General features: G+C 40.6%; 1 protein-coding gene across 1 annotated transcript; it reads right to left on the bottom strand.

Annotated features, from left to right (window-relative positions):
• Positions 1 to 366: 366 nt before the first annotated feature.
• LOC144526230 (nuclear receptor ROR-beta-like) lies at positions 367 to 20,515 on the bottom strand. The gene is made up of 10 exons (XM_078263542.1): positions 20,074 to 20,515; positions 10,773 to 10,858; positions 10,519 to 10,660; positions 9,185 to 9,700; positions 7,521 to 7,642; positions 6,370 to 6,502; positions 5,785 to 5,892; positions 4,508 to 4,618; positions 3,038 to 3,150; positions 367 to 2,941 (listed from the first exon to the last, which is right to left on the bottom strand). Exons 1-10 carry the CDS (start codon positions 20,078 to 20,080, stop codon positions 2,780 to 2,782), a joined length of 1,500 nt encoding a protein of 499 aa, XP_078119668.1. The 5' UTR covers positions 20,081 to 20,515; the 3' UTR covers positions 367 to 2,779.
• Positions 20,516 to 22,355: the final 1,840 nt, after the last annotated feature.

Raw genomic sequence — 22,355 nt, 5'->3', positions numbered from 1 at the left:
GCAAATCCTCATATTGAAGAAGCTGCAACCAGAACATGGTTAGACTTTTTGATTGATTGATTACTTTAATGATTGTTTATCTGAATTGTTGCTGATAATTTTTTTTGTCATTTGATAGACTTCTAGTTGCACTTGTTGACATGGAAGGAATACAGTATGCACACAACACAAATGCTAGTCTGTGATTCAAAACTTGAAATTCAGTCGTTGTAGCCATTTACATTTGCAGAAGCAGGATTATAATATCAGATCAGTGATTTTAGAGACTGATTAGACGTCTGACCAGTCAACAATATGCAAAGACCCATCATACATGCATATCAACATGAAAGCCACATTCGTGTTGAAATAAGACTCAATCAAACATTTCAAAAGAAAAAAAAAAACATTTATTACATTCTTAAAACCACATATAATGTATCCCATTGGACAACAATATATATCGAGCTGTGTAACTCAGTTACTTTTGGACTATTAATATACCTCTTGTACATTTTGTCAAACAGGGAACGAGAAGGGAGACAAACTATTCTTTTTTGTTTGTACCTAATCTTTTTTCAATTAAAAAAAAATAGATCACTGACTTTTCAAGACAAAAGTGGAGACACGTAAAGAAAAAGGTGGATAAAAGACAAATGAAAATCACAGCAAAAAGAAACATTAAACCCTTATAATGCATTCATATTTAACTCTAACTGATTTATTCGTTGTTTTTTTTATTTTTATTCCTATGTTTTGTAAATTTGATGTCACGATATTAGGACAAATGGGAAGGGCTTTGACACTTTGTGAGTAACATTCACAAAAATAGAACTTACGTCCACAGTGATTATGGTTAAGGGTCTCATATTAGGTGCAAAGGTGTGAGGAGCACGGGGCTAAAAGATTACACTGGTAATAAAAAGGGACAAGAGACCACAGCTAGCTCCCTGAGAGGCAGGTACTCAGACTCTGCTCAAGAACTTCACAGCACCCCGAGTAAGACATTATCATCATCATCTCAATGTGATGACAACCTTCAGAGAGCGTGTGATTTACGTACATGAAAAATGTAAACAGTTATGGGTGACCTTGTGTGACAGATATTGAATAAAAAACTAAAATAATAAAGCAGATTGACTGAAAAGTCTTACTGGCATTGAGGCCCAACTCAGGGGGGCAGCTGGTAGCTCTGTCTGGCCTTAGACTAGTGTCCAGTGAGGAAGAGAAAAGTACAAGTGCTTGGTGTTTGGACAAGTGCTGGGTTCGGGACTAAAGGACATAGGAACAGCAAATGTACAAAATAATACAGTTGTTCCAACCAGCATGGAGGTTTTACAATACATATTATGGATCATCATCGTTCCGGCCTGTAACCAAGTGAAACATTATAAGTGAAAGACAATATACTACACATACTGTACTAACTGCTGGTTAGAAACAGGTAGGGAAACCCTGTGTATTTTATTATATCGTTCATGAAGTCATCTTTTGCCTTGCTTTTGTCTTTTTCTTAGTGTCCTTGTTTGTCCTCCTGTCTTTTTTAGCCGAGGGTGGCAGCAGCAACAGCGCAGACGGAAATCTCTCAGTTTAAATGCAAGACCAAGGCAATGTTTTTTTTCGTCTTTGTTTATGGGACACTGCCCCACCTGCTACACCAACAAGTGTCCACCCCCGTCGTTTGCGTCATGACCGCGCCTAACCCAGCTGGATTTGCCATCAGGGCAAGAGGGGGTCGTTGCCATGGAAACCTGAGAGTACTGTCAAAAGAGAGGAAGTAGTCCAGAAAACGATTTGAGTCCAAATATTAGTTTTCCTGAAGTATCCATCTTTTCTCTATCTCTTACGATGCACTTTTCTCTCCCTTTCTCTCTTAACTGAACTCACACATTCTAACTCTCTCCATATACTCATATAGTCATCTATTTACATTTTTATTTAAAATATTTGTTTATAAATGTGTATATAAATTAAAGATAATTTCATCTTGTCCTGTCTCTAAGTGGCATTTACAAGGAAAGGGGTGCGTGGGACTGAGGTTTCTCATTGCATTACAAGAGTTTACAAAAAGACAGCACCGAACACCGTCTAAATGTGTGGGAAGCTGGTTCTCAGCTGATTAAAGAGGTCAGCCGAAGCTGTGAGTCATATCATATCTGTGTGTTTCTTTTTATATCAGAGAAAATGACTCTTGGTCCCTAATTGATGGTCAGTACAAGGATATTGTCTGTATGAATACACGTGTACCAAACTGAGATGTATCAGCCTAATATAGAAAGAAATATTGACTGAGAGCTGTTTTAATAGTGAGACCTGTGGATCAACACAACTTCATTCTAATACTTTATGTAAAACTCTGTCTCAGAGTGGCAGGGTTGTACATTCACTGTTGTTGGGTTCTGGCTTATGCACTGGTGCTTATTGGTGAGGTACATTCATTACTGGTTGGGTGATCCTCAGTGGATCTGATGTTAAACAAGTGTTAAAGCTTGGAGCTGTCTCATGGCTAGTGGACTGTTATTATTAGGATGCCCATCCGCTTGTTGTTAATGCTACAATATGCAGAGGACCATGTGCATGTGTGGTCTGTAGTGTAAGGTGCTTTGCCTGCTGGGAAAGTGGAGGACTACTTTGGGATCATTGGAGGCGGAGTATTTAAAGTTCTGGATTGTCTCATAACTGCTGGTTGTTGAGCTTCAACATCTCTATCCTTCTCTGTCTCTCCTTTTTTTGCTTCCCTACTTCTTAATATACTCTCTCCATCTCTCTTGTTTGTCTATCGCTCTGTCTGTCTGTCTGTCTAGCGGTTGGTGGAGTCCGGCAGAGACATCTCGCTGCCAAACACTTCCCGGTACAGTGGTGGGAAACTGTAGGCGGTATCTGGGTGGACCAAACGGAAAAACTCGAGTTTATCAACATGGAGGTTACAGATAGACTTCATTGTGGGCAGCTTGGACACCATCTGTGGGGACAGAAGATACACAAAGGTTAATTCATGAATGTGTGTCTTTATGTGTGTACATTTGTATGCGTTTAGGAAGAGCTGCGACTGCTTTACCTTGTCCAGTTTCTCGTCTGAAGCACCACTCTTGTGTAGACACTGCTGCAGAGCCAGGTAGACTTTCTCCTGGAGTTTCTTAACCTTCTGGCCTTCTGTTAGCCAGGGTCGATCTACAGGACAAAAAAATTACAAACACATTAACTTACAGTTTTGCTTCTCCTTAAGTAGCTTCAATCCACATTGTCCGACAGTATATATTCCATGTCAGCTCCTGATTGACGAGTATGACGTGTACACTGAGTGAACTATCCAAATCCAAGACTTTCTTTAATGGCTGCACCATTCAATCAAATGGAAATATATGAGAAGTCATGCACATCACATTTAACACATTTCCCAAAATTCAGCCTGACATATTAGATATGTTTAGAAACTTTAGGATCCCCACTATAATGTACAATTAAAGGCCCTGAATACCCACACAGGTGTTTATAGTTAATGTGGCTGATTGGATATGTTCCAGGACTGTGTGGGTGTGGTTAGACTGAGAGATTGACATCTTCCTGAGTCCACTTTTAGGGCCCTATTTTAACGATATAAGCGCATGGCGTGAAGCGCATGGCGCAGGTGCGTTTAGGGCGTGTCCAAATCCACTTTTGCTAGTTTGACGGCGGAAAAAAGGGTCCGTGCGCCGAGTGCATGGTTCAAAAGGGTTGTACTTAGTGTCTTCATTAATTCATAGGTGTGGTTTGGGCGTAACATGCAATAAACCAATCAGAGTGTCATCTCCCATTCCCTTTAAAAGCCAGGCGCGTTTGTACCTTGGCGCATTGCTATTATGATGCCGGATTTGCACCGTAATATTTTTATTTGTAATCTTTAGCATGTTTGTGTGCTGCTGCGCTCCCCTGTGTGTGTAACAAGCATAGTATGTGTGCGCTGTGCATAAGCCTAGGCACATTTTACTAATTTGCTGTTAAAATAACAATGAAATGCTGCGCTATTGACTTTAGACCAGGTTTTTGTTGGTCAATGGCACGATCACAAGATAGCAATACGCTAAGAATTCACCTGAACACACCTCCCTGTAAGACTAGCACGCCCATGACTGAAAACACCTGTGTGGGTGTTCAGGGGCTTTAAGTTCTGTGAGTTCAAACAATGTCTGGCTTCACAGGATGAAAGGATCGGCTTTTAAAGATGTCCAGCATTATTTAAGAGATGACGTCATGTACTAAGTCCTTTCTTTGCTTTCTAAAGTCAGAAGTTAGACACATGGGGAATAATGACCAGTTATAATGAAAACCCTTCACAAATTAGTGAAATAACCTGCAATAACAAATTGAAAATCTACACGTGTGACACATCTACAACAAAAAATATGTTGTGTGGCTTTGAATACCAGTGTGGTCTTCTTAACCAAGGACAGAACAGCATTGCATAGACTACTACGATATTGCAGTATAATGTGCACTTCTTCACGAACATGTTTGTGTGAGCAAGAAAGAGATAAAAAATAATAATCACCAGGAGAAAAAAGAACGGCAGCGCTAAACAGAGCCATCTCTTCGTCAGACAGCTGTAGACGGCAGAATCCTTTTCCCAGATCAAACACTGCACTGACCAGGTCATCACAACCTGCATAAACACAGGAAATCAATACATTAATTGACAACAATAATAGCTTTAAGAATGTATAAGTGCTGCTGAATTGAATTAACAGACCCAGCAGATACCTGGGACGATGAGGAATACATTTCTTTTTCTCACAGAGAAACTGCTGTATAGACTGACATAATATATCTTTTTAAAATGACACAATTCGGGTAATTTTCCCTTAAATGAGTTTATTACACTGTTTACTGGTGTGTTTTTTCCCATTAGGCTGCATTGGTAATAAAACAGTTCTGGTGGTACTAAAGAGACAAGACAGTGCTTCAGAAATTCAAAACTAACATCCAGCTGGAGGCTTTCAATTATGTCGCCTTAAAGACCTCATATTATGCTCATTTTCAGGTTCATAATTGTATTTAAAGGTTGTACCAGAATAGGTTTATGTGGTTTAATAAATATTCAAAAAACACCATATTTTTGTTGTACTGCACATTGCTGCAGCTCCTCTTTTCACCCTGTGTGTTGAGCTCTCTGTTTTAGCTACAGAGTGAGACATCTCACTTCTGTTCCATCTTTGTTGGGAGTCGCACATGCTCAGTACCTAGGTAAGGACTACTAGCCAGTCAGAAGCAGAGTATGAGGGCGTGCCACGCTAGCAGCTAGGCGAGCATTATAACGTGTGTTACAAAGTGACGCACGTTCGTCACAGAAGTAAAGGCTGGACTACAATAGAGCTGTTTGAAACTGTTTGTGAACAGTGTTTTCTGTTGGAGATGGTAAGTCCCTTTGGGGTGGACTTTGGGCTTTTTCACTTTGTGAAACCTATAATGTGCACAAAAATATATATAACACAATAAAGGAAAGGGAAAAAGCCAAAAAGCATAATATGAGCACTTTAAGGAACTGCTATTGACAATATTGAAGCTGACATTACTGTCTTATAGAGTCATTTTATCAACAAAGTACCAGTCAGGTCATTTAAAAAAAAGAATTCCTTCTATCAGCCAATGCAGAGGTATCTCTTTAGGAGCAGAGGCATTTTCCTAGGCATTCATGGTGATTACAGCATAGTGCGTGTGAAAAAGACTTTCTAACTTAGATAAAGAGTGAGAAACGTAAGAGGCTTTCATGTGTCACCCTGTCAAATATATGAATGCTTTAGAGCTTACACAACTACATCTGATACTTACCAAGTGCTTTGAAGAACTGAGCCGGGGCAAACTTCCCATTAAAGAAAATAGTGCTGTTGTTGACGTTGAAAGCTCGGCACATACGTATCAGCAGGACCTCCAGACAGCCTGGAAGGGTAGCCACAGATAGAGGCAAGGACACAGAAAGATGGAGAAAGAAGAGGAAGGGGAAAGGGAGGGACAGAGAGGGCCAAAGATGCTCCAACATGCACAAAACACCACAACAAAATGTAAATAAAATTGACCCAGATTGGTGCACAGCATATATAATGATATTTTTGAGCCGTTTAAAAATCAACAGGATAACATGGATATCCACAAAGTTCAAAAGATTTACATAGAGTAAATGCATTGTCATATAAGTAAGATATACAGTAAGTCATTTGTTTTTTCCCCAGTGTTTGAACCACATATGTGTAATTTATTACAACAAATAAATGAATGGCAAAAAAAGGCAAAGGTAGAAGGTTGGAGACAAAAAAAACAGGAAGGAACCAAAGTTAGCAAGTTTTCGACTTTATTTACCTTGCAAGAATGAACTCTGTCAATTAAGTATTTGAGATGTGAGCATTTTTAGACACTGACCGGCTTTCAGCAATATAATCTGATCATTCTGGCACAGGTCCATGAAGCCAGCAATGCGTTTGGCAAACTCCACCACACATTGGATGGCATTAGTGATGTGGTGTGCACACTGCTGCCACATCCACTCAGCTGACTGGAAAAAAGTGACACAAATAAAGAGTGTTACAAGTCAATTGACATCCCTTCAGCATAGTAGTTGTTCATCATCATATTCAGTACTTGTGCAAGCTAGTTTGATTTTTGCGTGCAAATTACAGTTACGATTTGCCTACACAATGTAAGCCAATTAAGTTAGTTTTCTTTTTATTGATATTGTATTTTAAGCTATAGTAGTGCGTAGTTTCTGTCGCCCCCATGAGGACTTCTAAGTAATGACAACAACACTGTCGGTCCATCGACATGACGCAAGCCTTCGGTGATCACGCGCACCACCCCGACTGGTGGTCATGGCACAGTAGATATGACACATGCCTTTGGTGTGGGAGATCTGGGTTCGATTCCCACTGTGATACATCAACCAATGTGTCCCTAAGCAAGACACTTAACCCCTAGTAACTCCAGAGGCGTGTGACCTCTGACATATATAGCAATTGTAAGTCACTTTGGATAAAAGCATCAGCTAAATGACATGTAATGTAATAGTGTTTGACCCATCCTACCAAGGAGGTCACAGAGGATTAAAAAAACATTGACTCTTCAGAAGAGGAAAATATCTTGTAATTTTTAAGTCCTCTTCGTCTCCAAAGTTGAACGCTGCTGTTGTCCTTTCTCTGCGGTGACGTAAAACGCGTCACTCGAGCTGCTGCGCGCCAATGTCTACACAGTTTTGTAAACATAGCCATACTGAGAAATACAGAGAGAATTTTGTGGAGCTGATAAGCTTAATAAGCTTTGTATCAACTCATTTGGCAATGGCTTGAATGTAACGGTCGGACATTCAAGTCAAGTTAAGTTTATTTCATCCATAAAAATGGAAATTACAGTGCTCATACCCGCCTTAATGCCCATAAAAAGATAGAGCATTAATACAAACAGCGAATGACACTGAGCTGTTATTCTGATTTAGTATTGATACATTGCTATAAATACATGTGAAGGCAGCATACACACACACACACACACACACAGGGTTTAAAGTGTGCATCATGTACCTTGCTTTGGTAAGCACGCATTTCTTCAGGTGCGTATTGTACCAAGGTGAATCTCTTCATGTCTTCACTGCTGTACTGACACGTCTCCAAGTGAGACTTAACAATACCCTGAGTGATGCGCTCTGTGAAAGACAGAAAACACATACATAAATAAGCATCAGTGTTGTTTGTAGTGGCAGCAGGTTTGAGTGTAAGTGGTATTATTTACATATCCACAGATCATGGCAGTGTGACCCTGAATAACTAGATGCTTTGCAGCACTCTGCCGGTAAAGTTTGCCACTGATGCCACCGACAAGATTAAGTGCTAACGGCTCATCTACTTATTTTATTTATTTCTGTTTGGATCTTTTCCACCTCCTGCACTTATAATACCCACCAGTCACAATATTTACTCACTGCTTCTTTTAAAAGTCCCCAGAGCCCTATTCAAAGCCTGCTTGCAGTTTGTTGTTGCCAGCAACCATAATGATGTCAAATGAAATACAAATGTAATCTTCTTCAAGGCCTCTAGAGACACCACTTTAAAAAAATGCCTTTGCTTCCTCACCTCTATAAATACCCCTACACCACCATCTCTTTCTGTCCCTGTGTTTGAGCTTATACTGCTGTATGTCTCATGCCTGTTTCATGTTGCGTGTTTCCTGCTTGTTTTGCCCATTCAATCTTGTCCTTGTCCTGTTTTGCTGTTCCATCTGCCATGTATCATTCTGTTTTTTTGCATAACATATTTATGAGATATGTCCTTGTGCGTCATCTTTGTTTGTTTTCATTGAATCAATCTTTTTTTTTACAAATAAGATTTGCCTTTATTAGTGCTGTCAAACGAGTAAAATATTTAATCGTGATTAATCGCATTAATGTCATCGTTAACTCGCAATTAATCACACATTTTCATCTATTCTAACTCTATTATTTGGCCGGCTCGCGAGCCCAAACAAGTGTGTGCGGCGTGCCTGTTGTTTTGTTTCCGGTCTAGCTAGATCCGGTGTGGTGTTGTAGTTTTTCTAACGTTACTAGTTGTTGCAACAGCATGTGGAAAAAACAGTCTCTCAGTTTGCTAGGCCAAAACGAACGTTAATCTCGCAATAAAAAAATTGACGCCGTTAAAATGGGTTTGCGTTAACGCCGTTAATAACGCGTTTAACTGACAGCACTAGCCTTTATTGCATTGAGTTTAATTTCCTTTATAATTTACTGTATATTCTACGATAAAAGCAGATGATGGCCAGGGTTAAAAACAACAACAGTTACTGTATTCATTTCTTAAAGCTTCATATCCAATAGTACATGCTCATGTCATACTCTTTTGTACCAGGAATACCATTATTACTCATTGATATATAAACTATAATAGATTCTGCTTTGCCTTGCCATCTTACTGTAAATTGCTGTTATTGAAAGTCAACACTTATGGCAAATGTTTCACAAGGAAAGGAATAATGCTGCCTGAACTGCTGTTGCAGTTGGAAGTGTTGAGTTTGCATTAGGAGCATGCAGCGGGAAATTACATGAAAAAGCAATTGGACCAAAGATATATTTCATTCAATAAAAACCCCAATCAACATTTGAAGTTTTGAGGTATTCTTGTACACCCTGTGTTTCTGTAGGTAATGAGTGAACAAAAGAAGAAATGATGTGTTATTTATCATGATCAGTACTCGCCAAGGTCTGTTATCGAGCAGTCATCAGGCAGATGGTCCAGCAGTGCACGTGTGTGTCCCAGCAGCGGGTGCGTGTGAGAGTGTGTATGCAGGAGCTGGATCCCGTTGCTGTCTGCCCCGTCCAGCATAGTCTGCCGGGGGGAATTCTGATTGGACAGGGATGAGGGAGAGGAGGACGAGGACGATGAGTTGGAGGTGTTCCCAGTGCTGGATCCGCCGCTGACCACCTCCAGGCTGCAGTACTTGCTGGCCTCCTCGGGAGTCAGCGGCAGGTCAAACAGGTCAGGCAGCGCTGCGATGTCATCCAGGTCACTCAGGGTGGAGCCCCCGCTGCTGTAGGACCGGCTCAGAGCCTCTTCGCCATCCTCCACCCCACAGACACCGTCCTTCTTGGGTAAAGACAGAGCAGTGGAGCCCCCGCCTGCAGAACTCACACACTCCTGGGACTTCTGGTGTTTTTGCACTTCAGCGTAGAGGCTGTCACGCTGCTTCTTGGACATACGACCAAACTTAACCGCTGCAGAGAGAAAATACATTAAAGTAGACAAACAGACAAACAAAAACAATTCATAGACACCTTACACTGTAAATACTTAGTGTAGGGCTAAAATTAATGTATATACTGTATATATATATATATATATATACTGTATATTTAAATAAGATTTATATAACATATTTTATTCATATTTTTTACTTTAGTGCAGAGATTTTGCAAGTTTGGTGTGGCCAAACCTAATGAATTTCTTCTTTTTTTAAAAGATTATTTTTTGGGCTTTTCCACCTTTAATTTTGACAGGACAGCTAGGTGAGAAAGAGGGGGAAGACATGCAGGAAATCATCACAGGTCGGATTTGAACCTTGGACCTCTGCGTCGAGGCATAAACCTCTCAATATATGTGCGCCTGCTCTACCCACTGAGCCAACCCGGCCACAAACCTAATGAATTTCACATCTGGTTTCTACATGTCACCTCAATCAAATTGCTAAATTATCTTCTTTGTGTGCCACGCCACCTTATCTATAAGTACTGTATCTTCCAGTCCTTATATACCGTTTTCAATGACAGTCCATCGCCTCTTCAGTCTGTATACTGTTTTTGTTTTCTCTCGACAAACTAAAAAACAGGGCAACAAGTGGCGAGCCCTCCTGCGACGGCTAATGTGAAACGTTAGCGCTAAGGGCTTCAACTGCTCCTGGTGTCAGCTTTAAATTAAAAAGGAACACACATACGTCCCATGTGTAAAACTCAGCTGCAATAAAGGTTTACTGATGAATGTCATGGTTAAAGGAAGTGTGTAAAGAGGATACAGTGTGTTCTTTGTGTGTGTTTACCATCTCTGCTCATGCCCAAAGCCAGACACTTTTGTAGGCGGCAGTGCTGGCAGCGGTTGCGGTTAGTTCGGTCGATCAGGCAGTTCCTCTGGCGGGAACAAGAGTACATGGCATTGTTCTGCTGGCTGCGACGGAAGAAACCCTAAACACACACATGTACATACACTGTAAATGACATGCACATTTGAGATAAAACTGTTTGGTTGAAGTAAAGTTTGGTAGCCACAGGTTTACTCCCTGTGTTTCCTCCTCACCTTGCAGCCTTCGCAGGTGATGACTCCATAGTGGATTCCTGAGGACTTGTCCCCACAGATCTTACAGGGGATGACCTCGATCTGAGCTGCAGGAGCAAAAACAACATTGTCGAGAGGTCAGATCTACATACAAAGTAGACTAAAGTTTAGACCATCAGTCAGCATCTGCTTAGTGAAGTGCAGCGGTTACATCTTCTGCTTGTTTGACTCTTTTGAGTCATACTGTGGACAGGTAATACCTAAACACTGACATAATACCTGACTGATACACTCACTCAGACATAACACGCACTTTTACAGAAGCCCATATTTGACATATGAGTGCCAGACTTTATCCAAGATTTTGTCAATGATTTTCTTTATGAATAATATTTTTATTAAACTCCAGTCAGACGTCTGTGTTCTGTGCGGCCCTACAACTGTTTTTATCAAAACTAATAATGAACTGAATGAACTAATAGTAATGTTTGCTGCTATCCTCCTTGGTTTGAGCTCTAGTCTAGCTCCTACCACACTTTTGCCTCTCTCTCTTCTGGTGTTAATATAGACTGTAAAAAAAGATAAAGATTCATATTAACAGTCTATGGGTGTTACCCAGTAGTCACTTACGTGTCTCTTAATACTTTCCATTTATTTGTAGACCTTTGGGCATATTGTCACAAAACATATGCATTTCCAATGGTATGCTAATGATACAGCTGTACAGTTAGTCTCTCTTAAATCTGACAAGATGGCGGAAACATGATCACAACAATGATCCTGTGTTTAATCCTCTTTTGAAGTGCTAATTATAACAGAACTTCTTCCTGCTTAATGCTTTTATTAAAATAGTAGATCCTTTAACTCTTGGCAGTTTCTCCATCACTATAAAACAAACCAGCTATATTTAAGACACAGTTTTTGACTCTCTTTTCCTGGTCATTAATGTTGTGCTATCATGTTTTCCTTTGTATCTTCTGTAGACCTTTACAAAAGCCGCCCATGCTGTCTTGTCACAGTTAGACTGCTGTCACTCTATGTACTCTGACATATATTAGAAGGCCATCTCTCTGCCTCCAGTTGATACAAATGCATCTGCAAGGCTTATTTCTATTTCATTTGGTTTTTATGTTACATCTATCTTTGCCTCCCTTCGCTTCGCTGGGAGCCCTTGAGTTTCAGATTTTGTTTTATAAGATTTTACAGACAATGTTAGAAGGTTTAGACACATAGATACATTTCAGGTCCCCTTTGAGTTCGAGTACAGTCTGTAGTTAGCCTGGGAAAACCCTGATGAACTTCCGGCAAATTTGAGATTTGACCAAGAGCCCATTCAAGCCCATTTCCAATTTTTACAAACCGAGGCACCAATCACAACCGCTGAGGCGGGCTTTACACGATGACGATAGCGCAGCGAAGGCAAGCAGCTTTTTGTTTACATTCAACATGACGGCCACCGCTTCGGCAGCAACCCGTTGATGCCGCTGTCGCTGCTACGTCACCCAGATCGTTGGTCTGATTGGTTGAAGGACTATCCAATTACGTACAGAGTCATTTGAGCGGCGTCTGTTGGTGACGCCCCTTTGGAAATGCGCTGCGAATGAAGCTTGCCCAGACCCACTCTTAGTAACAACTGAGAAGGGTCTGGTGTCAACCAGGCTAGTCTGTAGTCCTTCTGGTTAAAACATGCCTCATTAGCAGGGGGGACCGTGACTTTAAAACTGACTATCTATCTGACTAGCGAGCAAAAATCATGTGTGGATGCCTTTATCATAACCTATTTTTTTCTTCTGAACTTTGCTGTATTTCACATCGTTTTGTAAAACACTTTATTAATGATTTTTCATCATTATTATTAGGAATTTATTAACACATTTTAGAAACTGGAACAGAGACAAATCCTGTACTTTGCACCAGAGTGTAGTAATCAAAGACAAATAACAAAAACATCTTGTAATGGGTCCAGTCAGTGAGCGAGCGACAATGTAGCATCACTGAAGTCGCATATATTTGAATTCCTTTGTCTATTGATGGCAACAGCCCTGCAGACAAACTGTCCCTTGAAAAGCATATGCAGTACAAGAGAAGATCACTTGGCATGAACTGTGTTTGTCTGCACCCTTCATGTGGCCCCCATGAGGGAACAGAGCACACAAACAAGATAGGGAGTCACATGACACTTGCACACATGACACATACACACAGACTCCTTCTTTCTTAACCGAGAAAGAAAACAACAGCAGCTACAAAGATAGCTGTTGCTCAGCCCTGCTGTGTCAGACTGATTTACAAAATGTCATTTGTACAACTTGAGGATGTATGGAAAACCACTTTTGTTTATGTGATTGAGACAGAATTGTTGCACTCTTGGGTACTGGAAAACACAACCTATATCATACCCTCAGTATATTCCCCTTTACTGTAATAACACAGTCGGCTGTCTCTTCTCTAAAACTGTTGACTAAAATACTCAAACTGATCTGGGCAGCTGCAGGCATGCAATGGAAAAAAATATCTCCCTCCCTCCTTTCCTCTCAGGTTCCTTCCACCCCACCCTCATCTCATGATTATATAACTGGTCTGTGAGCATTCCTCACAACACTCCTTCAGTAGGCTCAGTCTAGCAACACTGACACCCCGACCCCCACCACCCCCCCCTCAGACTCTCTCTTTCCTGCTGGCTGAGTATTGGCTGAGTGTTCCGTCACTCAGGCGCTGTAGCCTGTCAGCCCATGTGCACATTCTGTCCTACTGACACACTTTCCCACTGCAGGGGGAGAGGGAGAGGGAGGAGGAACCCATGCATAATCCTGACTTTTCCGCAAACCAGTTTTAAGGTGGAGCTGAACATTGCTCAGATTTCCCCCTTCAAAAATTTCCCTGAAGACTCCTTGATTAAATCTCACAACTGGCCATGTTACATAACAACACAATTCACCAAGCAAGGCAATGGTAATAAGCCAAGACAAACTGAACCAAACCAGTTTGGTTAACACCCAACACAAATACTCACTGATTTACCATAAGACTATTTCCGTATGTACTGATTTCTATGCAAAAATCAAACACTCCACTGTTCTGTTAATGATAAACCACGTTTGATTTGACCGTAATAGCCTTTACCATACCTTGCAACAGTCCACTCAAGGCAGACAAACTCTGAACTTGAATTTCAGCTATTCACCCCACTCCCCCCGTCTTTGACATTGAGCCTCTGCTTCAACCCGATCTATTCTTGTCCTGTGCTGAGAGCCAGAGTTACACAGATGCCCAGCCGCCCACCACTATTGCTACAACCACACATCAATGCTGTCTCACTCTTCTTCTCTGACAATCCATATCCAGGGACAACCCAGGTAAATGAAAGATTACTATCAAGTTAAACCAATTACCTACATACAAAGAATAAGTACAGGAAATTAACGGGGACGTCTTGAAGACCTGTAGCGCTGAACCAACAGAGAAAAAAAATAAATAGGGCTGCAGCTCACAATTATTTTATTATTGTGAAGTACGGCTGCAGGATATTAGGAAAATATCTAATTGCAATTATTTTGACTGATCTTGCGATTGCATTATGATTCACGATATTGGAGGGAAGGATCATTTTTGTATCATTATTCTCATTTTCACTGAAATATATATATATATGAGGATCTGTAGGATTTTAGTCTGTAGGATACGATTTGTAGGCCGAGACGTCTCTGCAGCACCACAATACCTTATTTTAGAATGGTTTGACACATATTTTGCCTTTAACAGATATTGCGCCCCCCCTGCGATTTGGATATTGCACTAGTTCATATTGTGATTTCGATAAAATTGCGATTAATTGTGCAGCCCTATTGTGAAGACAATGGAGTAGAAGCTCTGCTGGGTCTTTGTAGTGATCACATACAGGTGTTCTTTGGATACTTCAGGTGTACTGGGCGTATTCCATCTTGTTGCATGGGTAGAATCTGCTTTCAAATGCAAGACTCCTTCCAAAACAATCCAAGGCACACTGTAGGGTTTGTGACAAAATGAAAATGCCTATATTTTCCATGGCAATATGTATTTAAAATAACCAACGCATTGCAACCGAAATAAGTCTTCTTCAGGGCCATTGTCAGCAGTAGCTTGCACAACTATATTGTGTTACACTAATCAGTGGTGTGGGAGTGTGTTTCTTTCTCATTTATATTTTATGAATTGATTACTCTTTTCCATTGTCTTGATTTATCCTCCTGTAAAAGAAAACCTCACAAAATAGTGAAAAATGCCCTAAACGTTGTACCAACTGTCCAAAACCCAGCAGTATTCTGTTTACTGTCAAATAAGACAAAGAAAACCACCAGATATACACATTTGAGAAACTAGAATAAGAGCATTGTTGCTTCAAAAGTGACTCATTTTCTGCCTATCCACTGATCAAATAATTATAATATATATATATATATATATATATATATATATATATATATATATATATATATAAGAATGGTCGGTTCAGAAACGCAAAGAGCACAGATGCTAGCCTAGAAATCTATTTTGATTTCGATTTGTTTTCTAATCCGCAGGAAATTCTGCATCCGCAGATTCCGCTTGGCCCTGATAGTGAGCTTACTTTACAGATATGAAAGATTCAACTGTCTAACAATGCTGAATGAGACACAACAGCAGCAGTGGCCACACTAAGGTTAAAGCTACAGTCACCTTTAACCCTGAATGTAATTGCTGACCTGCACTAAAATAACAGTCCTTTAGGCATCTGACCTTTAGCTCTCTAGAGAGAGTCTGCATTCCGAGAAGGTCAATACCAGTCCTGCTTTTTGCTACATGATGACAAAAAGCTGCATGCAGCGCTTTACATTTCTTACCCAACTAACACATGAACTAAGGGCGTTTTCACACCGACAGCCTTTAATTCGGTTGAATCGAACTAGAATTAGTTTGCCCCGCTGGTGCGGTTCGTTTGGGCAGGTGAGAACACGGCAATCGATCTCTGGTGCGCATCAAAAGCGGACCAAACAAGCGTGCCGGGGTTCTGCTTGAAGAGGTGGTGCTCGATGCAGCTCATTGAGCTCTGGGCGGTTCGTTTGTGATGAGAGCATCGATCTGTACTCGAACACTTGCCAACTATATGTACTCCACAAGTCTGAGCTAATGTCTCCTGTAGTCAGGTGTGTTTGTAATCTACTGACATGAAGAACGAAAAAGCAGCAGCTTGCAGTGTTTCTATCACAAGGCAGACTGTAGTCAGGATTGCTGTCCGTCACTCGTATCTCCAGTGGTCAAACCAGCTGCCAGTAAAGTGGGGGAACAGGCGCCCGGCCGGCAGGCGAAATCTCATTGACCAGAGCAGACGTAGTCACGTTTCTTGCGAAACAATGTCTGATAATTTTAATGAAATGAGATGGTTTGACCACTAGACCTGAACACAGGACCTTCTTCCTGTATTTACTACGCCCCCAGACATATCCGACCATTAAGATGGCTGGACGTTCTTGCCTGATTTGTAATGATGCATTTTGGTACGCTTGGATTTTTCCAGGTGTGAAACCAAACCAAACCGACCGAGGGCAAATCTCTCCAAGTTTACAACTCACCAACTGATTCGGACCAAAGCAAACGAACTACAGGTGTGAAAACGCCCTCAGTCACAAAATGCTAGCGTGATATCCGATAAATGATAAGTCACACAAACGGCAAACAAAGAACGGTGTTTACGGTGTTTGAGCAGTAGGACGGTTACTTTGTGAGGTACACCCAAATGTGTAACCGTTACTGTTATCTCTAAAAAAGGCTAATTCAGTGGGGCTGGATGGGGTAGAGAGAGGCAGAGACAAATCACAGACGTTTTGCTTCCAACTCTTCACTTCTTGGTATCTAATGTGAAACAAACAGCCAATAATGCTCCAGCAGGAGGTGTGTCCATATAGCTCAGAGGGAGAAAAAAAAATTAATTTTGACCCTCCACATGTTCACCATCACCTATCACACACACACACCTCACTTCTCTGACTGTTTATAATCGTATAACCTGTTTTAATGCAAGTGCAGGGTGTTTGCTTATTACACAAGTCACAATAACCTGCAGTCTAACGCTATTGCTTTCGTTCTGCCGGAAATTCCGCCGGATGTCACACTTTTCGGATGTCCGTTTTCGGATGTCCGTTACCTTCCGCTTTCTTTGTGTTGTAATTTTAAACTCCGGTCGATCTATGAGGACTATGGTTAACTGCTCCTCAGATCTCTGCAGGGTAAATCCAGACAGCTAGCTAGACTATCTGTCCAATCTGAGTTTTCTGTTAACGACTAAAACAACCTTTGAACGTACACATGTTCCACCAAAACAAGTTCCTTCCCGAGGCTATTTTGCAGCGGCACCGCGGCTCCGCTTGGCGCTTAGCTCTGCCCAGAACGATTGTGATTGGTTTAAAGAAATGCCATCAAACCAGAGCACGTTTTACTCCCATCCCGGATTGCTGTGTGGACTAGCCAGACCCTCCTCTGCAGTGCTGTGGAGGAAGGTCTGGCATGCAAGACTAGCCCTTGGGCATCAGATTAACGCAAGGCATCATGGGAGCTGTTGTTCTTTTCATTTTTTTCATGACATCGGCAGAAGAATGACTGACAGCATAAGAAGACTCACTCAATAGGAGGTGAGCGGCCTTGTGCTCGAGCTCTATAATATACACATTAGCAATGCTGAAGCACTTGTTGCGCCATGCCTCACAGCTCAGAGCTGTATAGCAACAATCCACTGTGGTTGCCTTGCCCTTGTTGCTTTTTTATCTTTTGAAATCATGTTAGTACGGCAGTGTTTTCTAGATGACTCTATTTCAGTAACACAAGGTGTTTGCAAAGTCTCAAGGCATGCGGAGATGGACTGGAGGAGAGCAGATATATTCTCAGATGAAAACATAACAACCTCACAACCTCTGCTTGAATCTATGATCTGTCTTACTGATTACACTTGACACTTTGTAGCACACAGCCCTATTCTCTAACATGCAGCTCTCACAAAATATTTGGATTTTACTCTCTAATAATCAGAATCAGAATACTTTATTGATCCCCTCTGGGAAATTGTTTAGTTGCAGTTGCTCACAGTCAGATTCAAGGTAAAATAAGAGTAAGAAGACAGTGAGTCAATAAGTGTATAAAGTAACATAGTAAGACAGTAAGAAACAGTAAGAAATGAAAATGTTAGGTAGAAGTGAAGTGAGATTTTGTTAAAAAGTAAGACTGGGTTAAAAAGATTATGTTGCTAAAACAATGGATTGTACAAATGCTATTGTAGTGCAGGGTGAACATAAATACAGCGCAGTGTCAACATAAATACAGTACGAACATAAATGAAGTACAGAGTACTTCTTGTACTACTTGAAAGTAGTACAAGAAGAGTCTTCACTCACATACTTAAAATGCATATATACAATCTGGCTGTCTGGCTGCTAGTGCATTCAAATCAAGGGGCTCTATTTTAAAAGATGCAAATACCAGTGGAGGCCAAGCTGAGGCCCACAGAGGGGGATTACAACAGAGCTAAGAATGCCATAGGCCTCTTTTACCCGCCATGTGTCTTGTGATTTTTCACTATGTCTTCATGTAATAAATATGGATACATTCTGCAGAAGTGCACTCTGCTATCCAGTACAGTGAACCGCAGGAAGTGTCAGAGGTGCAGACATCACAACATGTCTCTGTCAGCATACCAAAGCTGTTGGAGTGACTCAACAATGTGGACTAACTGTGTGTGCAAATGTGTGTATGCATGTTCAAACTGGGATAAAAACGCTGACATGTTTTTCCAGTGAGGAAACGACAGTGCAGTGAGCTATGAGGCCAATGGTTTGTTTACATTTAGATATCAAGCCAGAAATGGAACCTCCCTCCACCAGAGGCCCCCTCTGCTTCTTCCCCCCTCCCCACCCTCCCCCCACAAAATCCATCTCTTTCCTCCCCTGCAAAAACAAAGCAGATAATCTCCTGTCCTGCACAACAGAAGGTTGTAAGGTGAGAGAAGCTTGTTCCACAAGATCACAGCCAAACATTGATTAAACATTAAGACAAGGATGATTTAAAATATGATCTGTACTGTTTGTTTGCAACTAAAAACTGCTGCATGAAGATTTTTGTGATATGTGCACAGGAAAAAATGTCTTTCCGGTAGTTCACCTATGTGCTGCTGTTTTATTAATATTAATATTATTATTCATTGTTTTATAACTATAGGGCTATTTCAATTAACAAATATTTGGATGTTACAGATATAAAAAAAAAAAACAACAAAAAAAACAATCAGATGGCTGTATCAACCTTCCTTGTTATTAACAATGATCCGCTGCCCTCTGCCCCAAGTTCAAGCTCAGCCTGTGTCATGGAACGACACATTGAAGGCCGACTGTCAGTGCACGCCTGTACACACTATAATGTTGGGTGACATAACTAGGTCAGTGGAACAGCAAGATCCCTCTGCCCCTGTGCACTCACACAGTCAGCCATGCTGGCACAGCCATCACATCACAACATCACACTACTTACACCAACACTACTCACAATTACCTTGGCAAGTCAATGCTGCAAAAGAAAGGTTTGCAAGCACTTTCAGAAATGTTTTATTTTAAAATATATACAGTATCATATATATATATATATATATATCTATATATAGATATATATATACACAATATCACAAAATGAAATGGCTGTGTACCAATACATGCCAGAAAATAGCCTTATTCTTTAAAGCGAAGGTGTACAGTGTTCACTTTTTAAAAGAAATTAGTTTTCATTACCTGATCAGAAACCGGATAAGGTCGAGTAACATCATGATTACATAATTGCAGTTTTGGTTTAAAAAAAACAACCTCCTCTCATGCCCCTCCCTTTTTTATTGCATAACTCTAACATGGATCCCCTGGCAAAATTTACAAAAGGACTCCCCCAGGTAATATATATGAATCATATTTCTTTAAAAACAGACACATCTGGCACTGCCATGAACCATAAAGCAAAATTACACATGTGTGCAATTGAAATGATTTTACCATAAAGAGATTATTAAAAACCTGAATTGATCTGGTAGTAGTAAATTCTCATGATTGAAGAATATTCCTCCAGCTGTTTATCATTGCATGTTGAACTGAAGTGTGGAGCATGCAGCCTCGGGCTCTGTGCTGTGCAGCTATAATCCAGTCATGAGGAATTAATGCGCACTGGAACCAAGTCCCCGTGCGCACACATGTGCCGTACAAGCCCGTACAAACGCACACTGTGATCTTCACCAAGTTCAATTTAACATGCACAGATTTATTGCGAAATAAAACCAACGTACCTCTCATTGTGATGTTGTCTTTTCTTTTGGCTGGACGGTAAAAACACTCGGCTACATGTGGTTAATGTAGGTGACAGAATAGAGGAGAATAAACCGCTGGGGCCAGAGTGAACTTGCTCTGTAAATATTAACTTCGTCCCGGCTGCATGCAGCTCGCGTAAAGCACGGCTATTAAAAAAAAAAAGAACTACCCAAAATTCTTCTCCTCTATCGCTCGGTCAAGTCCGAGCGAAATGAAAGGGTGAAGAAAGTCGCTTTTAATCGCATCGTCACAGCTTCGGCGCACTGGCGAATAACTTTTTTTGACAGACTAGTCCAACGGTGGACGACCGGTGATCGGATCCCCCCTTTGCGCTCTGCCTGCCTTCCTCTCAGTCTACCCTGCTAACCTACTTTCTCCAAGCGTGGACTCTCCCATGATCTCACTGCCGACAGCTCCTCTCGCAGCTCTCGCGGGAGCGCGCAGTGAGGAGCGAGTTTAAGGTGGCTGGCCAAATGATTGACAAGTGCTGAGGTGCAGTGAGAAATAAAGATGATCACTTTCCAGCAAATAATAGGAAGGCAATTAGACCCACAAGTAGTTCTGCTTTAAAACTTGATCAAACTTTTTTCCAGGGACAGCAGATGGAAAATAGCCTCCTGGCTAATTCTGACACATGTTACATTGTATATTGTATTATTAGTGTGCATTGTCCCTGCTAAATAAACCTTAAATAAATAAAAGAGACGTTAATGTGTGCTGTTTCCCTCACTTTCCTGACTTCATGAAGGCTAATTTACACCAGTCACTGTAACAGTGTAGAATGTTGCCTATAAATAATTGAGATCTAATTAGTAGGTGTTGCTTAAGTTGAAAAAACAACCAGGATGAAGCTATCAAGCTACAAAAACCAGCTCTCTGTTTACAAGAGAGCTGTTTTTTGTAGCCTTACACAATAGTTAACTATTGTTTCTTTAAGTGTTTGACTGTTTGTCAGACAAATGTGTATTTTGAATAGTTCGCCTTGGGCTTATGATTAGCATTTTTTCAATATTTTCTGACATGTTGTATAGACCAAACAATTAATCAAAATAAGAAAAATAATACTAATAATTGTCACCCCAACACTCTAATGGGACTTAGCTGCTGTACAATGCCACTCAGTTAAGACTGTATATTTAACCGCCACCTTTAATAGTTATAATATTTATGAAAATCACTCTTTTCCCAAAGAAACAAGAATATAGACAAATTAATTTAAATTAGATGGCAATATATATATATATATATATATATATATATATATATATATATATATATATATATATATGCAGAGTTGCTGCAGCGACTCAGAGACTCATTTTGTGGACCTGTAAAATATTTATTTGAGCTATTATCTACCTATACTTAAATGAGCTTTGCTCCTGTTTAGTGTTCTTAGTGGAGTATCGTTATGAAAATATCCCTGGCTGCTCTCCCAATGATTGCTCACCAGCGTTCAATTTATTCTCGGTGAAGCAGCTTCAGAGTTTACACCTAGTGACTTCACAAAGTTTGATACATGGCAGTCTGGTTCCTGTTTCATGTTTACATTTCTGTACAGGATGTGCAGGAACCTACCACAGGAATACTGCTATTTATTTGTATCTCAGTATGTTATCCACTGACAATTGTCCCATATGTGTTAATTTTTGCCCGTATGAATCCTCTCTTTCTTTGCACATTTTGTACTTTAAAAAAATAAGCAAATTATTAGGGCTGGGATGATATATGCTTTTGTCTCAGTTCAATTCTTTCGCGATACATGGCTGCCGTTTCGATTTGTATTGCAATTTTCTTTTATTGCGATTTTTTATTTTATTGGGATTCGATAGTATTGAGTATTGCGATTTTCTTTTCCTTCTTTAACAGAAACAAACACTTCTAGAGACAATATATCATGAGACATTTCGGAAAAGGAATTATTATACATACATATATATATATATATATATATATAATTTTTTCCCACACCTGCAAATTATGCAGCTCATCTTCCCAGTTTGATCTATGGATACAAAGGAGTCTGATGTAATTGTGTGCTTATACACAATTGTGTGTGACTGTGGGGTGTGGGTGGTGGTGGTGGGGTCTTATGGAAGGTCTTATGATGCAATGCTCTGGCAGCAGTGTTATGAAAAGGCATGAAGGCAGAGATTACTCAAACTAGGTTAGTGGAGCAGCCGAGCACAGAGCTTTCGGTTTTCGGTTTCACACACACACACACACACACACACACACACACACACACACACACACAGAA

This window comes from Sander vitreus, chromosome 12, assembly GCF_031162955.1.
Source record: "Sander vitreus isolate 19-12246 chromosome 12, sanVit1, whole genome shotgun sequence".
Taxonomy (NCBI): domain Eukaryota; kingdom Metazoa; phylum Chordata; class Actinopteri; order Perciformes; family Percidae; genus Sander; species Sander vitreus.
Note: the sequence above shows the minus strand (reverse complement) of the source record. Positions and strands in the feature narration are given on the sequence as shown.